We start from the raw sequence: 20,995 nt of genomic DNA, 5'->3' as shown, positions 1-20,995 counted from the left end.
TTAAGTTTCATGACAGTTGGTGTCATTTTATTGTAATTTAAGAGAAAAATACACTTAAGGTCTTAATAACAACTTTGTAATATTTTACAATTATATAACAGGCTTTATGGCACCTGATATTAACAACTAAACAGAACACAACAAGGACCATTATAAGTGCTTATACACAATCTATAAGCATGTTATTAATTATGCATAATGCAAATGGAACTATGGAATAGGTGTGCATTGGGTATTTACATCGACTAAGATAATAAAATAATATTACAGAAATGTTACAATGTTACAACTAATTGTGGCCACCTCGATTCACTAAACAAGATGTGCAACAAAATTACAGAGAATAAGGAAGAATATCACTCTCAGTAAGATGGATGTTTCAATTTGTCCTTGTAAGCCGATGATTTTTTGATAAGGTGTTTAAATCAAGCCAAAATTACAGTACCCTGCCCTACACCTTCCAGGAGCACCATGTTTTCAACAAAACTAATTATAATCTTAGAATATAATCCTAGAAGAAAAAAAAAAAAAGTATGCATAGTCATTGATAGGAAAACAGACTAACATTTTCTGGGTCAAAAGGGAAACTTCCACCAGAAATAGCATGTTTTTCTCCACACATTATTTGTTGTAGTGCAGTACATGGTCCTTTTTTTGTTTAACTGACAAGAGTTTTTTCATGGCTGATGAACAGAAGAACCTTTCTTCAATGTACATCTGCTGCTGAAAGATACTTGGAAAGCAGTGATGATAAATAGCTGCTAGAGAGCTACAGAGATCTGAGGCTTGAAACAGCCTGAGACTGATCAGCAGGAACATAGTGATGCTGATGTGCCGACAGCAGTGAGAACCTATAGGTCATGCATGGCAAAGACAGCTAGAGTTATGGCAATGCCAGGTCTGCAATAAGAATTCATCCATACTTTAACCTTGAACTGCCAATGCACACACATTAAGCGATGAATCCAATGCAACAGCAGCTCTTTTGTATACTAAAGAGTGACTTCCTGCTTCTGCTTACTCCAGCAGTAATTCCATTGCCAAGCATGAGTTAGTGGCATGAATGGTCCTGATCAATGTTCCCTATGGATGAAGATGGTACCCTGCAACACCTGAACACTAGGTTTCAGAGATGTCCCTGCATTCAAATCATTTTGATGGTGTTGCATTGGAGTATTATGCAAAGCAGATACAGTGAAATTTATTATGTTCATTTAATGAAACAGCCTTAAGGCCCAGATAGTTATAGATCATCTTCCTTGCCAATGTACATTTGAATACATTCTTCAGTATGCATAATAGACCTGGCACTGCAGTACTGTAGCTGTCACTTGTTATTTTTAATTAGGTGTGTTTGTGTGCGTTACTTTTATTTTTGTGACATGGTTTTATAATGACTTAATTTGTATTCCTTTTTTTTTTTTTTTTTTTTTTTTTTTTTTTAGCGGAAATCAAATTCTGTAACCAAGGCAACACATCTCCTCAAATTGTGTATTACAGAGCAAACCACTTATTGATCTGTGCAACAGTTTTCAGATTGAAGAGTTACAAAAGTTCAGCCATGGTCTCTTTGCTGCTACTACCTCTTGAGGTATAAAACATACATTGCATTTACCAGATACTAGCTTGTTGCTAGTTGTTTCTAAGCATTTACACAAGACAGGTGAAAAACTGTAAGTATTACCCATGCCCTACATATACATATGATAAACAGCTGAACTGGTGTTACAATTGTGCTGGATGTGATGTGCAAAACATCTACCAGTAATAATGTAATGCTGTTTTGTATCTTAGAGAATCAGTAAAGACGTTGTTATAATTCATCTGTATTCATTTGTACAATAGAGCGAAGCACAAAAGCAAGACCTTATTACTTTCAAAGATGTAAATCCTATTTGTGTAGTGTTGTGAGCCAATGAGCCTGGAAGCAATTTCAGAACGCAATTGTTAACACAGTAGTAACTCCTTGCTTCGGCATGCTAAAGGTGTCACAGCAATATGTAGCCATTGCGTCTTCAAAATCCAAGCTTATACTCCATTTGAGCATGCTTTGAATCTGTTTACTTTTCTAAATAGAAAAATTATCAGAGAAAAAGTTCTTATTGAGGTTTGAGTTATCTTTCACTGCAGAATAGCCTGTGCCTGGAGTTAGGTTGAATACATTGCTTAAAGGAACAATTTCCTGTTTGGGGATAAGGATCAGTGATTAAATCCAAACTGAGGAGCAGCAGAGTCTGTAGCCTTTGTGGTTAATTACTTGGAAAGTGTTCGACACCCGGTTTTAAAAATAAGCAATCTGTTTAATTAACACAATCTTAGAGCAAAGACAGAGATGCATTTGGAACAACCAAGGCAAATTAAGTATTCTAAAAACCAAACATTTAGCAGACTTTAAACCTATGGCAAGAAACAAAAATAGCAACATGTTCAATAAAATAAACAATACAGTATATAAAAGGTAAAGGCCATATTAAGACTTCAAGGTATATAGGAAAATAGGTTTCACCAACAGATATTTCGGAATTCAATAATCTCATTTAAACATGTTCTACTACCTGGGATCTAAAAGCCTGCAATTCTGCTTCAAGTTCATTGATTTTTTCTTCCCTTTTCAGTAGTTCAGCTTGGGCCTCTTGTCGAGCCATAAATTCTTCATCAAACTGAAAGACAAAAGTAAATCATTGCTTTAGTCTCAAGGACATAACACTATAAACAATTACTGTATACAGAAAGTTGTTTCACAGTTTGTTACCTCTAGTATAACCATCCTTTTTGAAGAAGGCTATGTACAAGCCACATTTTTTTAATGTATGTATGTATGTATGTATGTATGTATGTATGTGTATATATACAGTGCCTTGCAAAAGTATTCAGACCCCTGACCAATTCGCTCATATTACTGAATTACAAATAGTACACTGAAATTTCGTTCTGTTTGATATTTTATTTTAAAACACTGAAACTCAAAATCAATTATTGTAAGGTGACATTGGTTTTATGTTGGGAAATATTTTTAAGAAAAATAAAAAACTGAAATATCTTGCTTGCATAGGTATTCAACCCCTGTGCTGTGGGAGCTCCCAGTTTACACCGATGAAAGAAATTGCCCTAACGAGGACACAATTACCTTACCATTGGCCTCCACCTGTGAACCATTAAAGTTGCTGTTACATTTTCTGGATAAAAACTCCACTGTTGAAGGATCATTGGTCAGGCTGTGAATCTGAAGGAAAATGAAGACCAAAGAGCATTCTACAGAAGTTAGAGATAAAGTAATACAAATGCATAGATTAGGGAAAGGGTACAAAATAATATCCAAGTGTTTGGATATCCCAGTGAGCACAGTTGGATCAATAATCAGGAAGTGGAAGCCGCATCACACCACCCAGGCACTGCCAAGAAAAGGCTGTCCCTCAAAACTCAGCGCTCAAACAAGAAGGAGACATGTGAAAGAAGCCACAGAGAGGCCAACAATCACTTTGAGCGAGCTACAGAGTTCAGTGGCTGGGAGTGGAGTAATGGTGCACCAGTCAACCATATCAAGAGCTCTGCATAACACTGGCCTATATGGGAAGGTGGCAAGAAAGAAGCTGTTACTCAAAAAGTTCCATCTGAAAGCACGTCTGGAGTTTGCCAGAAACCATGAGAGTGACCCAGCTGCGATGTGGGAAAAGGTTTTGTGGTCAGATGAGACCAAGATAGAGCTTTTTGGCCAAAACTCAAAAGCGCTATGTGTGGCGCAAACCTAACACTGCCCATGCCTCAAGACACACCATCCCTACAGTGAAGTATGGTGGTGGCAGCATCATGCTGTGGGGATGCTTCTCATCAGCAGGGACTAGGCATCTTGATAAAACTGAAGGAAGAATGGATAGAGCAAAATACAGGGAAATACTGCAAGAGAACCTGCTTCAGTCCGCTAAAAAACTGAAGCTTGGGAGGAAATTCACCTTTCAGCAGGACAATGATCCCAAGCACAAGGCCAAAGCAACATTGGAGAGGCTCAAGAACAAAAAGGTGAATGTCCTACAGTGGCCCAGTCAAAGTCCTGATCTCAATCCCATTGAGAATCTGTGACACTATTTGAAAATTGCGGTCCACAAGCGTCGTCTAACCAACCTGAACAACCTGGAGCAAATCTGCCAAGAAGAATGGACCAAAATCACTCCGACACTGTGTGCAAAGCCGGTACATACTTACCCCAAAAGACTTAAAGCAGTTATTGCAGCGAAAGGTGGCTCTACCAAATAATGTGTGGGGGTTGAATACTTATGCAAGCAAGATATTTCAGGTTTTTTATTTTTCTTAAAAATATTTCCCAACATGAAACCAATGTCACGTTACAATAACTGATTTTGAGTTTCAGTGGTTTAAAATAAAATATCAAACAGAACGAAATTTCAATGTACCATTTGTAATTCAGTAATATGAGAGAATTGGTCAGGGGTCTGAATACTTTTGCAAGGCACTATATATATATATATATATATATATATATATATATATATATATATATATATATATATATATATATATATATATATATATACACACACACACTGTATACACATATTATATATATATATATATATATATATATATATATATATATATATATATATATACACACACACACACACACACACACTGTATATATATATATATATATATATATATAAAGCTTTGTCAGTGTACCATTGTGTTAAACTAATATTTTACTGAAATAATCATTCATTAAATAATAATTGGGTCACATGTGTCAGTGGTGGTGGATGCTTGACAGCTCATTGAATTTTGCAACATCAAGGCAGCAGTTCCAGAGTCGTGAGTGGCAGTGTCACAGGTATGAGCGAGAGCTACACATTGTTACATTGTAAAACATGTTTTATACTGGATTCTTTTTTTTTTTTTTTAGACTATTTCTTTGTAAAAATAAACATTTTAAATGTACAAGACAGCTTTTCATGTGATGAGTGAAGTGCAGATACTGGATAGTGAAAGGAATCTAATCTAACTACAGTAATAGACCCTCTTTAGAGTTAAAAAGTAGAATTCAAGAAAATCAATTAAGCCATCTTTTAATCTGAGAATACAGTTAATTGGAATCTTCTTTTCATTAACAACAAGTTAAATGGCATCTTAAATGATTCTTAAGAAAACTACCTATAAAAAAGTGCTGCACTTGAGAAAACAGCAACCGTACTTGCCTTCTGTTCCAGTTCTGAAACTCTCTGTTCATACTCTTCTGTTCTTGCTTTATCGACACAGACATCTGCAGATACAGGATAAAGACCTTCAGTTTTCATAGTGTACAAAGCTGTGCGTTATCTTTATCAGTTCTTATTTAAATTCTTCATTCATCAGAACAATGCAACTCACCTATCAGGTGACTGAAATCTACATCTAAGCGCTTGCGATATGTAAAATCTGGGTCTGTACCACTGCGATGTAACAGTATCTGTGAGACGCATTCTTCTATAATCTTGAAATATTGTGGCCTAAAACAGATGAAAAAACAGATCATTTAAAGGTTAAACAATCCACACTGCTTTATTTTGCTTCCATGATCAATGTTCAGGGACCAAACTAGCCTGCAGATTTTATTAAAATATGAGTACTAGGCAATACTGCATGTAAAGTTAAGTATATTACAATTGCAGAAGTCTTTCATCGTGAGCAGGGATGGAAATATGACTCCTGTTGCATAGGGGTTTCACCCATTCCAGGTTTTACTACGAGCTTGATTAGCGCCACAATGTATAGGTGGAGTGTTCTATTAAACGCATAGTAAAACCAGAAGTGGATCAAACTGCTATGCATTGAGTGTTGTATTTCCATCACTGGCAAGGCACTGGATTTTTGTGCCAAGGTAAAGTCAGAAGAAATATGTACTGTATGTTAATTGTATTATTAAGCTTAGATCATTACACGGATAGCCCCATCCTTTTTTAGGACATCACAGTTAATTAAAACGATTAGAGAACACCCTCAACAGGCTACTGTATATCTAAGATGGAGTTTTAGTTTGTCGTTGTGGGATTAACTGCGACAGCATTTTATTTGGCTTTCTTATATATAACTTTTTTGTTGTAACTTTTACTCATGTTAACGCCGTATAACAGATTTTCTGTTTATGCATAACCGCTGTTTGAATGCTTGGGGCTTTCCAATTCTTTTCATACAGTTCATCATCTGCATTGCTTGAACCTTTGCATCAGGAAGGGATGATTCAGAATAGTTCACAAGTTGTGTTTGTGTTTTCTCTTAGGCTATGTGTCTGACGCGAAATGTTGTAAAAATGTTGGACATTATGTTGTAAAATATTTCAAAATAAAAATGTTTTTCAATGTTTGTCTTATTTATAGTAGTAAACTAGTTTTTCATAGCAAACAATGTATTTCATGTTTTAAAGGTTAAACATAAAAGTAATATGAATAATGTAATACAATTTGTAAAAATGTCAAGCTTGAAAATGCAGATTTATAAAATGCTGATTTAGTGTTGCATGATCTCTTCTGCCATACAAGTCAGCGAACTTATGCCATACAAGTCAGTCGGCACATGCCTAGTTAGAAGTGCCTGTTACCTTGAGCTCTGTGGTTTGCAGTGCTGTTCTTTAGAAACACACTGTAGCGCTACATATACTGTAGTACACTACTGTACTTCTGCATATTTGTTTAATTTACTTACATTTTTATAGTGCCTTTAGCGGAGGCACTTTGTACCATTTTTGTCAGAAATGTGTAGTCAAGAAAAGTGGGTGGAGAAAGAGGGTAAGTTTATTGGACTAGAGTGGTGAGATACAAATGAAATCAAGGAGAGGAGAGGGCCAGAGGCTAGGTCAGGGTCAGGGCAAGCAGGGTCATAACAGGAAGTCAGGGACCAGGAGTATCAATAGGATGGACTAGGGAGAAGAGATGAGTTTTGAGGGAGGAGCGGACAACGTAGTGTTGGTGACTGTTTCATGGCAAGTGGGAGTTTATTCGAATGAAGGGGAGCAAGAAGGGAAAAGGTACGGAAAACGGGATTAGGCACAGGGCGAGGATGGGACCGAGGGAGACAATAGGGATTGGGAGCGTGATCAGTGCAGCCACAGAAGGTGGGGCAAGACCACGGAGAGATCTGTACACAAGGTTAAGAAATTTGAACAGGCAACGATAATAGACAGGGAGCCAGTGTAGCCAGAGGAGGAGAGGGGAGGTATGGGAGGAGCGGAGGCGGTTGAATGTGATACGGGCAGAGGCGTTTTGAATTTGTTGTAATGGTACAAAGGCGTATGAGGGGAGGCCAATCAGGAGGGAGTTACAGTAGTCGAGGCGGGTGAAGATGAGAGAGTGGACCAGAAGTTTAGTAGCAGAAAAAAGAAATGGAAGGGCCTATTTTGCAGATATTCAATAGGTGGAAACGGCAGCTGCGTGTTATGGCATTGATATGGTCAGAAAGGGAAAGGGTAGAGTCGAAGATGATGCCGAGGTTACGGGCAGAGAGGAATGGAATGAGGGACAAGGGAGGGAATGAGATGGTGGGGCAGGGTGGGGGAGAAGAGGGGGAAGGGAAGGAAACGATTTCAGTTTTTGATGGGTTGATGAGAAGATATCGGCGCACCATCCAAGATTGGATAGTAGCCAAGCAAGCTGATATACAGGCGGCAAGATCAGGGGTAAAGAAGGGAAACGAAAAGAAAATCTGGGTGTTATCTGCAAAGAAATGATAGGGGAAGCTAATTGACGAAATAAGAGCTTCAAGGGGTGAGATGTACAGTGAGAATAGCAGGGGTCTGAGAACAAAGCCCTGGGGGCCACCGACAGCAACAGGGGAGGGGAGGGGAGTGAGGCTGTTGAAAGCAACAGCAGATGTACGTGAAGATAGGTATGACTGCAGCCAGCCAAGGGGTGTGCCAGAGAGGTGATCGACTGTGTCAAAAGCAGAGGAAAGATCAAGGAGAATGAGAATTGAGGAGAGGCCAGCATGGGAGGAGGTGGTCAGATGATTCTGGACAGTGAGTGAGAAGGGCAGACTCAGTGGAATGGGAGGGACGGAAGCCAGATTGGAAATCGGGAGGAGAGGGAATTGGAGGAAATGTAATGCGATAGGTGTAAATGGACTAGGCACTCAAGGAGCTTAGAGAAATAGGGGAGAAGAGAGATTGGGCGGTAATTAGCAGGACGGGCAGGGTCGAGAGAGGGTTTAAACAGAGTGATGATGGTAGCTGATTTGAAAATGGCCGGAAAGAAAAAAATAGACAGAGGAGTTAAACAGACTAGGTAAGGGAGGATAAGTGGGGGGTATGAGGGAGGCAGAGACAGGGTCCAGTGGGGGAAGAGGTAGGGAGGGCCTTGGAGATGATGGATTTGGGGGGAAAGCAGTAAAGAGAGCATTAGAAGCTGGGGATGGGGGCTAGTCCGGGGGAAGCCAGGTGTAGGCAAATAGTACTGATTTTGGTGGTGACATAGTGAGAGTTCACTAGCAGTGAGGGTTGGGAGGGATAAAGATTGAGATGGAAGGGGGGGGGGGGGGTGGTGGAGTAGATTATTAATTCTGTATATATATATATATATATATATATATATATATATATATATATATATATATATATATATATGTGTGTGTGTGTGTGTGTGTGTGTTATTTTGTGTTGCAGACAATCAGTTTTGTGTGTAGACAACCAGTGATCTGCCTTACACTTGTCAAATCAGAACAAATCCTTTAAAATCTAACCTGGCTTGATAATTGGCATGGAATTTTCATTATTTAATGTCCGGAAACATTGCAATACAGTTTGAGGAAGTTTAATTAATCTCAAGAATTTATATTAGAGTTGATATATTCCATATCCTTTAGATTACAAAAAAAAAAAAAAACAACAACAACTTTTGATCAACTTGAAGCTCACCTTCCACACCATCAGTGACAAGGAAACATACAAAATAATAATGGAAGTTTAAAACCTTTAATATAACGCATAAAATGGCAAGAATATAGGCCTTGGGTGTAGATTAAAGCAACTGAATTATCTTTGTTGGCAATGTCAGTCTGAGGTTTTGGAGTATAAACCAAGCACTTCATTTTTAACACTAGTTGCACAGTCTAAATTATACTGAACAGGTCCTCTTTGAAATGTACCCTATGGGGGGGAGATTGGTAATGTGTCAATTGTTCTTGTTCAAACCTAACTAGACTGTATTCGATCAAATAACCTTTAATAATTAAAAGTGGAGTACATGTTATGAAATGGTTTTCATGTACATCACCTTCAGTCACATTTTTAGAAACATACATAAATAGAAAACTTAATGTGGTACAATTATACGGTGACTGACGGGATATACAGGTGTTGAGTGAAGCTCCATTTATGAGTATTTCCTATAATAAAGTTGCATCGCTGCAAATCTCTCTTAGAAGTAATGCGAGTGGATTCAGGGCTAGTGGCATTCTGACAAGTCTTTCAGCACAATACAGTTTTTTTTTTTTTTTTTTTTTTTTTTTTTTAATACAAAATGAACGGTGTAATAATAATAAAAGTCTCTGAACATTTTATTTTGCCTTTAAACCAATTTAATTTAACTCCACCATTGGCTTTCAGCACGCATTGCACTCTGAGGCATAGACTCAATATAGTTTTGAACATTGGTTCATGTTTTGCCTTTTCTCCATTTGAAATTTAGTATTTTTTTTCTCTTCTCTCTTAGAATATCTTGTCGAGGATTTGGGGCAACCCATAGCTTTTTTCAAGCCCACAAGACTTTTGTCTGCATGTTAAGAGGTGTTACATCAGAAAATATAGGTCTTTACTTTGTCAGTACAGACAGATTATCAATAGGCATTAGAAACGTTGGTTAAACACAATAGAAATTATTATTAAACTATCAGAATAACATGATATTGTGACGGTGATACCCTTACCTTACAAAATAGTCGTTCCTGATTAGCATCAGATGCTGAAGAATGGAGAGAAAATAACCTTCTGCATCCGTATCCTTTACCATGTTCAGCACCATGTGGTAGACATCATTGACATCAGTAAGCCAGAGTTAAGGAAAGGCGCTGTCATGTGCGGCTAGTAACATTATTAAATACATTACTTGGGTGTCCCCATGGTTTACCTTGTAAGAAGCTTTGCTATTTGAAGTGCAGGAGGAGCCAAAGTGAATGGGGTTTGAATCACACACATTCAAACTTGCCAGTCTTAGCGAGTGTCCCAGAGTGAGTACTGCATTGGCCTTTGTGCTCCCGTAGGGTTAAGGAGGAAGTTAGCAGTGGCTAGTTCCTCAGTGACCACTTCTGCTCAAGTGCGAATGATTCTTGATGGAAAATTAGATCAAATATGAATACAAAATACTTAAACAACCTAGATAAACCCTCGAAACTAACAAAATCTTAGCAATAACAGGAATATCAAGAAACATTTACATAAACAGGGATTATGTGACTTGAAATACAGCTAATCTACTTTTTTTCTGTTCCTCGAATTTAGAATTCAAATTATTCCACTGGTGTTGCTGTTAAGTTGGTCTAACATTACAAATGAGATTGTCATCAGCAGTATACAATGATGTTATATATTGCCCCCCCCCCTTAAAAAAAATAATAATTGTGCTTGTAATCCCAAATGTGGTGGTTCAAATCTAAACTACAAACAGCTTATAATAAACGCAGAGTTAGCCTTTCAACTCTGGAATCCTGGGTTTAGAATGTCATGGACACAAAGAACATGAGATCTCAACAATCCACAGTGAACAGCAGTCACAGAATCAGAACAGGGCAGGCTTCAGGCTTGTTCACGGGGCAAATGTGGGGGAGCAACTTGAATAGATTTACCTACAAAGTACTTTTTATGAGTAACAACAATGCACAGCAACATTTAATAATATTATATCATTCGTTTTATAGTGCTAGTGCATTCTTTGTATGCAAGATCTGCAATGCTGAAGTAATATGTGTATCACAAGAGTGATATATTATATATAGTAGGAATTGTTTGAGGTATGAGTTCCATGCATACATAATGAAGATCATTTGATAACCTACACGCACAGAGTGCTCAACTAGATCTACTGCTTAAAAGGGTATTCCAATTCACATCTAATATCCTCTAGACGATGAGAGAACTCAATCATATCCTCTTCTTTGTGTTCTTCAAACACTTTGAGCTGGATGTCCAGTGCATCACTTTTAATGATATTCAGATGCTGCAAAAAAATAAAAAAATAAAATAAAAAGTGAAGTAAAAATTGGGTGAGGTTTTATTTTAAAAAGTTCTTATCCTTACAATTTACATATCAGTAGATCCTCTATTCTGCTAGTTATGCTGTTTTCCCCATTTCACTTAACCCAGATGGATGACTGCCATATTAAATTATAAAAAAGGGACATAAATCTTGCATCATTTTAAATGTGTCCCATCCTACATCCTGTTAGCCTGCAAAGAAAGGGGAATACAATGCACTTTGTTACACACACCAAAAAAAAAAAACAAAAAAAAAAACCAAACAACCAACCAAGATGGAACAAACGGTGTACAATAATAATACAAAAACGTAATGATTTCTGGTTATAGGTATTGATTCGTACATGCAACCTCTCATACAGGTTAATACATTATTCTGAAAGGCATTTTATAATGTTTCACTCAAGTGGACAACTGATTTAAATATTAATATAGAGTCAGTCTACAGGGCACTTACTGGCAATAGCGCTTTCAGTCCACAGCGCATAAATTCATTTCTGATGTGAAGCCTGAAGTCCAAATCATCAGGAGATGTAACAAGAGCATTGATGAGCTGCATACAAGCCACCTACAGCAGAACACATTCAGAAAATTGAAGTTCAATGTTAAAAGGACACAAATGTAGCAGTATTGGGATTTTTCACACATTCCACTTATTACCAAGTCTATTTACATTTTTAAATCAAGCAAGCCCTACTATTTTCAATATGTCCTATTTCTTACAAGGCAGAGTGTATACATTCTATAACCCCCACACTGCTGCAAGCGTAATTGCTTCAGTTTTACAGTTAAATAAATCTGTTGCAAAGTAAACACAAATACCAAGCTAGAAAAAGTATCCCTTAATTTGCAGATTGCTGCACTTATATACTGCGGTCAATATTTAAAACCACTCAACTACAAACCCAAAGCATTTGATATCAACCTTCTCCAGCTGCCAGTTGTCATATCTTGTTAGATCACAAACACAAAAGAAATGAGGGGAATAATCCATGTTATCAAATGCCAAAATGTACAGTTCAGTCCCACATAAATGTGCATACCCATGTCCCTTATAGTATTATAGTTGTCAATATGCTGTAGTCTTCGCTGGAAGCAAGTTGGGCCACCCCCTGCAGCGTCAACAGCTTGACCAAGTCTGGGTATGGAGCCTACAAGAAGCTGGAACGTCTCCTGAGTTATCTGGGACTGTATCTTTAAATTCAAATGCCGAGTTTGGGTTACCAGCAACTAGGATAGTACATTTCATAGGAGATTGCGATATGACAATGGGACAAACCAAGGGAGATGTGTGAACACCCTTTCAAACTACTTCAGAAAACATACTTTTCTTTATATTAACATGAATAGGTAAAATCATGATCTATTGCTGTTTATGCCTAGATCATTATTTACAGTGTTTACTAACTATTCCAGCCATGCAATGTTTTAAATTTTTTCTTTTTTTTTTTTTAAATTTAGTCAGCCAATGTTTTTTTTTTTTTTTACCCCAGTTTTCTCCCCAATTTGGATGCCCAATTGTTATTTGCCAATCCGTCATTTTTCGCACTGCGTATCCACAACGAGGCCACCAGATCTACAGTGCCAGAGAACAACACAGATCTGATGGCTCCACTGCAGAACCGCAGGTGCCCTATCGGCCACAGGGGTGAGCGGTGAACTGTGCATTCCCCTGCCGACGGGGCGGCGCTCGGCCAATTGTGCGCCGCCTCCTAGGAACCCCCAGTCATGGTCGGCAGTGACATAGCCTAGATTTGAACCTGCGATCTCCAGGCTATAGGGCGCATCCTGCACTCCACGTGGAATGCTTTTACTGGATGCGCCACTCGGGAGCCTGCTTTGAAAAGTTCTGCTGAGAGAGAGGTGGATATTTTGGGTACATGGCTGTGAATATTAAGTCTGCTGTAATTTCACACAGGACCTGAAATGCATTCAGCATCTGTCATGATATAAACACAAAGCATCACAACTACACTGGTATCCTGCTGAATCACACTGTGCTTCCTTTTTATCTTGCTGCCTGCTGATGACCTGCTGCCATGCTTAATCTTGTAGACAGCTAGCTACATGGCAAAATTAAACAAATGGAGCACATTTTAAATTGCAAAAGAAAAATGGCTAAGGACAAAACCTTCAGCTTTCAAAGGCAGGGCCGTTAACAACCGGAGAGACTTCTTAAAATTAAAACTGCATTATAGAACATGACTTTGAAATCTCTGACGCTTGAGGGACCTTCATTTTGATTATTATTTTATAATATTTTTTATAAATCAATCCAGAGTGCAAGGCTAGTGGTGAAAAAAGGAACACACAATCTGCTACGAGATACAAGCCAGTCTATAGTGTACCGAGGCATATTGATTAACACAAAATCTGATTTGATCTTTCTGTTAACACAGCTCCCAAAGAAAGGTGCTTATTAACATAATTTAGTAAGCGCTTCCCCTTAAGCCCAACAGCAGATGGTTTTCTTTGAATACATTTGTAACACTTTAATGTACACTGAATAATGAGTTAAGATTGCAAAGCAAAATTGAATATTTTATTAAAAAAAAATAATAATAATACACATTCATGTATGCATTACTAATTGATCTAGCCATATTTAATTCAACAGCACAGGGAACACCGATAGAAATGCCTAAAACAAAGAATAAAACAGCCATTTGAAAAAATCCAAATCGCAAAATGTATTAAACATGATCTTCTTAGATGGTGTGGACTGCTACCATCAGTACAGTTCACATTCATGTTCACATCATGTTATATGTCATCAACATTTAACAAAGTTTAATTTTGAAAGATTATTGATAAGCACTACTGAATATTGAAGCCATAACTTTTGATCAAGAGTATTTAAAGTTTTAGTTGATGGATGAAGCTTGAAGACAGTATTACTATTTCTAAAAAAAATAAATAAAAGCCTGGTACTCTGGAAACAAAGGGTCCATACTGTAAATACTGTGGAAGCATATCATTCTTTTCATGCACAGTGTGTGTGGGAGATGTTCATTTCACTGTTGTTGACCCAGCTTTATAAGATTAAAGGATATATCATACGATCTTTGATGCAATATGTGGAGTAAAACCTAGTTCTTTGCTTTTATTTTTCTTGACAAAGACAGGTATGTTTTTTTTTTTATTTACCTGGTGACTCTTTGAATGGCAGTAACGGGGGTGCAATCTCCAGTGTTTGAGCCAAGACCATCAGACAATATTAATAATACAGAACGCTCTTCAGATTACCAATATTCACTGTGATTGCAATAATGAAATGCCAATTATGATGTGCGTGTGTGCAGTTCCCAATTCAATTGCTTCAAGGTGTGTAATCCTCTTTGTAAAATGATTTGAGACAATTGTGTTAGAAATCACTAAAAGATCAGTAACCAGTATAATCAGATAACCAGTATTATAAATATAGAAACCCAGGAATAACAGTAAAAAATGCCAAGCTTTTAGAAGAATGAAAAAAGTTTTTTTTTTTTTTCGTAATCACATTGGCATATATATATATATATATATATATATATATATATATATATATATATATATATATATATATATATATATATAAAACAATTCAGACTCATCTCCCTATCTGAAGCTGAACTGTAGTTTGCTTATAATCCATGACAAAGTGTTTGTTATGACAAAGTAATAACCTTGAAGTGTATAAGAACATAAGAAAGTTTACAAACGAGAGGAGGCCATTCAGCCCATCTTGCTCGTTTGGTTGTTAGTACTTATTGATCCCAGAATCTCATCAAGCAGCTTCTTGAAGGATCCCAGGGTGTCAGCTTCAACAACATTACTGGGGAGTTGGTTCCAGACCCTCACAATTCTCTGTGTAAAAAAGTGCCTCCTATTTTCTGTTCTGAATTCCCCTTTATCTAATCTCCATTTATGACCCCTGGTCCTTTTTTCTTTTTTCAAGTCAAAGAAGTCCCCCGGGTTGACATTGTCTATACCTTTTAGGATTTTGAATGTTTGAATCAGATCGCCGCGTAGTCTTCTTTGTTCAAGACTGAATAGATTCAATTCTTTTAGCCTGTCTGCATACGACATGCCTTTTAAACCCGGGATAATTCTGGTTGCTCTTCTTTGCACTCTTTCTAGAGCAGCAATATCCTTTTTGTAACGAGGTGAATAGGGAATCCAGCCTTTGTAAATCACAGATTTAAGAAACCCATGTTGCTCATCAAATAAAAAAATAAATCCCTTATTCATTTCAGAATCAATAACAATATTTGCCACAGAGACATCCATAAATGACAATGATTAACACAATTCAGGGACATCTACAGTATTTGTAAATAAAAATAACCTGATGCATTAATAAAGCATGCGAAAAGCCTGCAACCATGAAATGCTTAATATCTGTAATTCCTGGTTTCTTAGTTTTTCACTCATTTTTTTGTTTGCTTTTGGCAGATTTTATTGGATGTATTCCAGTAAAAGCATAATAAAACAAGAGATCCATTATTGGGTATCCATTTGCAAAGCACACAGGACTGACCATGCACATCAGCTTCCCTGACAGAATTCACCTTGGAAGTCAGGCAAAGTATTGTAAGTATGAACAATATATGGTACCCTTATATAACGTGCACATATGCTACCCTATCACATACACCACTGTATACTACATAGAATGTTAATACTTGTGTATATTGAGCACCGTCTAATGTATAATATTGTACGTGCAACCTGTTACAGATGCTTCTAAATTTTACAAATGGGTGTGCAATATATTCTGAAAATTAAAATAATGATTTTTATAAATCCACTCCTTTTGTATTTGTTGCTTCCACTGAAGTAGTACTGGGGTACCAGATAGAGACCAAAATATGAGATCCCCTTTTTTCATTTAGCAGGCACAGTAGGCTGGTAAAAAGTCTCAAAAAGCAAACTCTGAACAAGTAGTGTAATTACATCTCAAGAAACAGAACATTTAGCTTGACTTGTCTACTTTATACACCCCCCACCCCCACCCGCCTGGGGTTAGTATACATTTTTCTCAACAGGGAAATATTGTGCTGAACACAAATTTGCATTTGAAAAGCTTTTAAACATAGATGTTTAAACTATTATTTTACTTACTTGAAATGTCTAAAAAATTGTTCATGTCAGGTGATTGCTTTCAGAAATGTTGTGGCCTCTTGTGACAATGCAGAATTACTGCAGGCAATTTAATAATGAACCAAAACACAAAATCCCCAAAAGCAGCCAGTGTGTGATCGAGCATACAATGATTAGGCATCTAGTTCAGGCACCCATGGTTTAGAACAAATAAGAATCACTTAACCATACCTTCAAATTCAGACAACTTCTGGAGGTACTTTTATACATAGTTTGAGCATTTTCTTTTCAATGGAAAGCAACATGACAGTCTTGATTCGTCCTCTGTTGGGCTTGATCACTGCCTGGCACTGTCTGGCATGCAGGTAATATGGAGTGTGTTATTTTAGCAGTAATGAACTACATGGAGGTCTTTAACTGGTACAACATGACCTGTAGGGGTGGTTGGGCGAGATGCCCAAAGGCACTTACAGAAAAGTTTGTCAAGTTTCCTTATACATTTTACCTTAACATTTCAAATATACAAAATGCTGAGTATTTGAACTTAGGAAAGCCTCCCCCACTTTCCCCAAGAGGTGTATTGATGAAATATTAAATATGCACACAACAGTTTGAGTGAAGCAAAATAAAATAAAATCTAAGCATCACAAGCATACAGCCTTCCAGTCCCAGTAATGACAGTCTAAGCAAGGTTGTAAAGGTCAGGTGTTAGTTTCAAAATCAGCTGAAAGGGACATTAATGATCACACATGCCAAAGAACTGACAGCTGTAAGGTTTTTGTCTGTCACTGCTCTATCAAATTAATGAGCAGGTCCATCATCTGAGATGGAACAGAATTAGTTTTCCATGAGGGATTTGTCTGCATGTCTTCAATAGACAACTATATATGTCAGCTACTAAAGTTTTCATTAAAAAGTGCTGAATACAGTGATTAAAAACTAAAAAAAAAATACAACCATTTTAATATTCAGGACATATTAATCGTCACCCGCTTAGTGGTATTTTAACCCTTTCGTGCATGGCGACCTCATATGGGGACTGATACAAAATACAAAAATAAAAACTCTTCTAGTCTTTATATGGGGACATATGGAAGCTGCAAATGCATTATGCAATAATATGGAGGAGGCCATGTTTCCCCTTATAAAAGCAACAGAAACAAAATTGAAAACAGTTTTTATGAAAAATATGAAAGGGTTAATAATTCTGGTTAAACCTAGGAACAATCTTTATTATTATTACTGAATAATATGTGAATCTATCACATTAACGGGTACCCTTCAATAAAGGGGCATTATTTGACATGTCCAGATATATCGGCCCTGAAAACAACATGGCAGTGATGCAGGGAGCAATTGAAATACATTCAGTCTTACGAGTAGGGCCTGTAGTTTTGCACGCCTTGCAACCCATTTCTGGAGGTACTAATAAATCCCCCCAGTGTTTTCCCACTAGAGTGATTTATTGATTCCTTGAATGAAATCCAAAATAGAACAAGCTCATGAATTTCAGGTCATCAGAATTAAGAGCCGCCACTGCTTAGATCATTAAACTACAGGTAGACGCCATGCTTTCCACAAGCAAGGTGATTTTAGACAAGGAGTCTGATCACAGGTATAAGAGGAGTCAAGAGCCAGCTCGTTCATTCTCAGACAGGATCAGTAGGTTATGGCAACCAAAAAGCTAAAGGATCTTTTACACTACAGGGAACGAAAAAAAAAAAAAAAAAATTTGCTATGTTTTATGAAGAAGCAATACCACCTCATCATAGCATTCCTGGTAGCTCAGTGGAGGCACACTGCAATGTTTTTGTACTTTAATAAAACTTGTGCACCTGTGCTTGTGTCGGCAACCAACCCCCCCCCCCCCCCCTTGAGAATAAAGTTGTTTTTTCAAGAGGATTACTTACTTGCAACTGCACTGAGTGGTCACGCAGGCCCTCAACAATGGGATGAAACCTTTCAATGTTTCTATGTTCCGCAGCAGTAGTTATTGCTTCCAAAACCTTTTCAAAGCTAAATAGAAAAGAAAATCATTATTAAGATAGCAAATCGTATGAGAAATTACAAATCTGCTCTAGAGTTTCACCTTATTGTATATACACAAAGAAGCACTTGACTAGGTAATGCTATTCTGTGCAGATCAACAATAGCATCGCAGCCTGCATCACAGCAAAAAAAACAGCAGGATAGTATTTCAAAAGAATCCTGGTCCCATGTGCAGTTTCACCAGCAGAAAAGGATGTGCCTAATTCAAATGACAATATATAAAACTAAAATACAAAATGCAATATTAGCCTCCGAGATAAATATGAAAAACAATCAAGTAAAATATTGAAAGAGGCACCTTAATAGGCAGACTTCTCTTCCTAACAAAGCCACACTGCTGTAAATGTATCTGATGTTATCATCAGCATTTATGAGCAACAATCAGTCTACAGAATGTTTCAAAACTGTTTCTGTTGGTCTGTTTTCCTTGAGTTTCTCAACACTGCAGACATGTATGAAGGTCTACGAAAAAATATCTCAACTCAAAACTGTGAACCGCTCTATCAGTACAGGAAAAATAACTTGACCTTAAAACAGCACAGCAGTAAACTAGTCTATATGTCCATTTTATTTATTTTCCATTATGGTGACACAAACTATAGTAGTCTTTCTGTACAGTTACAGGATTGTTCTGTATAATGATCTAGCATCGACAATCCACAAAACGGTACAAAATGTGAAAAAGTTAAAATAGTAGTATTGTAAATTATTTCATTTATTAATTCAAAACATAATAATTATTGATTAACACTGTTGGCCTAATTCCAAACTGCGCATTAGTGTTAAGTTCAGATGGATGATGTTGCGGCTGAACCACAGTCAACACATTGTTTTCCTCACAATACTTACGTATTTTCTTCACCGACGATGCATATTGCAGACAGTAGCTTGACCACATCTGTCATCATGTTAGGCTGCCTTGGTTCGATGGCTCTGGCCAGCAGGGAAAGGCTTTTCTCCTCCCCCAGGATCCTCTCCAGCCCATACTTCATTCACAAGAACAAGGTTAAAGAGATATTAAACAACTGCAACAGAAAGGAACTACACTTGATCTACTGCGGCATGCTTCTCCCAATAATTATCCTCAGTTAAGCAGTAACACCTTTAGGAGCAATCTTAACTAGGTTCTTCTCTAGCTACATCCATATCAAATGACATGCCTGAAGCTGTAAACACCCATGTAAGTAACCCATGTGCAGGTCTGGTTTGGGAAATGAGGAGCTGGCCCTTTGAGATTCGCTGAACGTGATCGATAAAAAGACCACTTCTCTAAAGATTCTTTCACAAGAACTGCATTAATGTTTCATTTTCAGATGGGGAAATCCTGGGATTTTGTCAGCCTATTTGCAGTTAGAGTACAATGCAACAGTGGTTCATGCATCTTGGTAATATAAAACTGTGTCCCGCGGTTCCAATCATTGTTTTTTTTCTCACCTTAATTCAACAGTTTACTTCCTCAAGTTCTCATATGTTTTGAATGCGTTTATTTTTATGACAATGTTATAATAGATTGTTGCTATGAGCTAAACTCCTTCTTTTAATGATCTTCAGAATTCTGGTTAGTAGCACACTGGAAGTCAAGGACAACTGTTAAGTAAGGCCGGGTTGCATATAACTTTGCCCTTGGATAAATGGATGCTCGTCATTTGAGGAATGTAAATCAGTGACTATCCTGGACATATATATATATATATATATATATATATATATACAGATGTGCTCACATTTGTTGGTACCCTTACAGCTCATTGAAATAATGCTTCATTCCTCCTGAAAAGTGATGAAATTAAAAGCTATTTTATCATGTATACTTGCATGCCTTTGGTGTGTCATAGAATAAAGCAAAGAAGCTGTGAAAATGAATTAGATGAATTATTGCTTATTCTACAAAGATATTCTAAAATGGCCTGGACACATTTGTTGGTACCCCTTAGAAAAGATAATAAATAATTGGATTATAGTGATATTTCAAACTAATTAGTTTCTTTAATTAGTATCACACATGTCTCCAATCTTGTAATCAGTCATTCAGCCTATTTAAATGGAGAAAAGTAGTCACTGTGCGGTTTGGTATCATTGTGTGCACCACACTGAACATGGACCAGAGAAAGCAAAGGAGAGAGTTGTCCGAGGAGATAATAATAGACAAGCACCGTAAAGGTAAAGGCTACAAGACCATCTCCAAGCAGGTTGATGTTCCTGTGACAACAGTTGCAAATATTATTAAGAAGTTTAAGGTCCATGGAACTGTAGCCAACCTCCCTGGGCGCGGCCGCAAGAGGAAAATCGACTCCAGATTGAACAGAAGGATAGTGCGAATGGTAGAAAAAGAACCAAGGATAACTGCCAAAGAGATACAAGCTGAACTCCAAGGTGAAGGTACGTCAGTTTCTGATCGCACCATCCGACGCTTTGTGAGCGAGATTGGGCTCCATGGAAGAAGACCCAGGAGGACTCCACTTGAGACAGAAAAACATAAAAAAGCCAGACTGGAAGTTGCTAAAATGCATATTAACAAGCCACAATCCTTCTGGGAGAATGTCCTTTGGACAGATGAGTCAAAACTGGAGCTTCACATCATCTCTATGTTCACAGATGAAAAAATGAAGCTTTCAAAGAAAAAAACACCACACATAC

General features: G+C 37.4%; 1 protein-coding gene across 4 annotated transcripts in view; it reads right to left on the bottom strand.

The window, feature by feature from the left end:
* Positions 1 to 20,995, bottom strand: part of LOC117406999 (protein diaphanous homolog 3-like) — a 279,229-nt gene that overhangs the window by 146,289 nt on the left and 111,945 nt on the right. For all 4 annotated transcript variants that reach the window (XM_059029364.1, XM_059029366.1, XM_059029367.1 and 1 more), the window contains 8 exons: positions 19,208 to 19,344; positions 18,220 to 18,325; positions 11,685 to 11,795; positions 11,071 to 11,189; positions 9,904 to 10,020; positions 5,380 to 5,498; positions 5,208 to 5,272; positions 2,556 to 2,660 (listed from right to left, as the gene is read on the bottom strand). In XM_059029364.1, coding sequence (XP_058885347.1) covers positions 2,556 to 2,660; positions 5,208 to 5,272; positions 5,380 to 5,498; positions 9,904 to 10,020; positions 11,071 to 11,189; positions 11,685 to 11,795; positions 18,220 to 18,325; positions 19,208 to 19,344 — 879 coding nt within the window. The remainder of the gene's footprint in view (positions 1 to 2,555; positions 2,661 to 5,207; positions 5,273 to 5,379; positions 5,499 to 9,903; positions 10,021 to 11,070; positions 11,190 to 11,684; positions 11,796 to 18,219; positions 18,326 to 19,207; positions 19,345 to 20,995) is intronic.

The sequence above is a fragment of the Acipenser ruthenus genome, chromosome 8 (genome assembly GCF_902713425.1).
Source record: "Acipenser ruthenus chromosome 8, fAciRut3.2 maternal haplotype, whole genome shotgun sequence".
Lineage (NCBI taxonomy): Eukaryota > Metazoa > Chordata > Actinopteri > Acipenseriformes > Acipenseridae > Acipenser > Acipenser ruthenus.
Note: the sequence above shows the minus strand (reverse complement) of the source record. Positions and strands in the feature narration are given on the sequence as shown.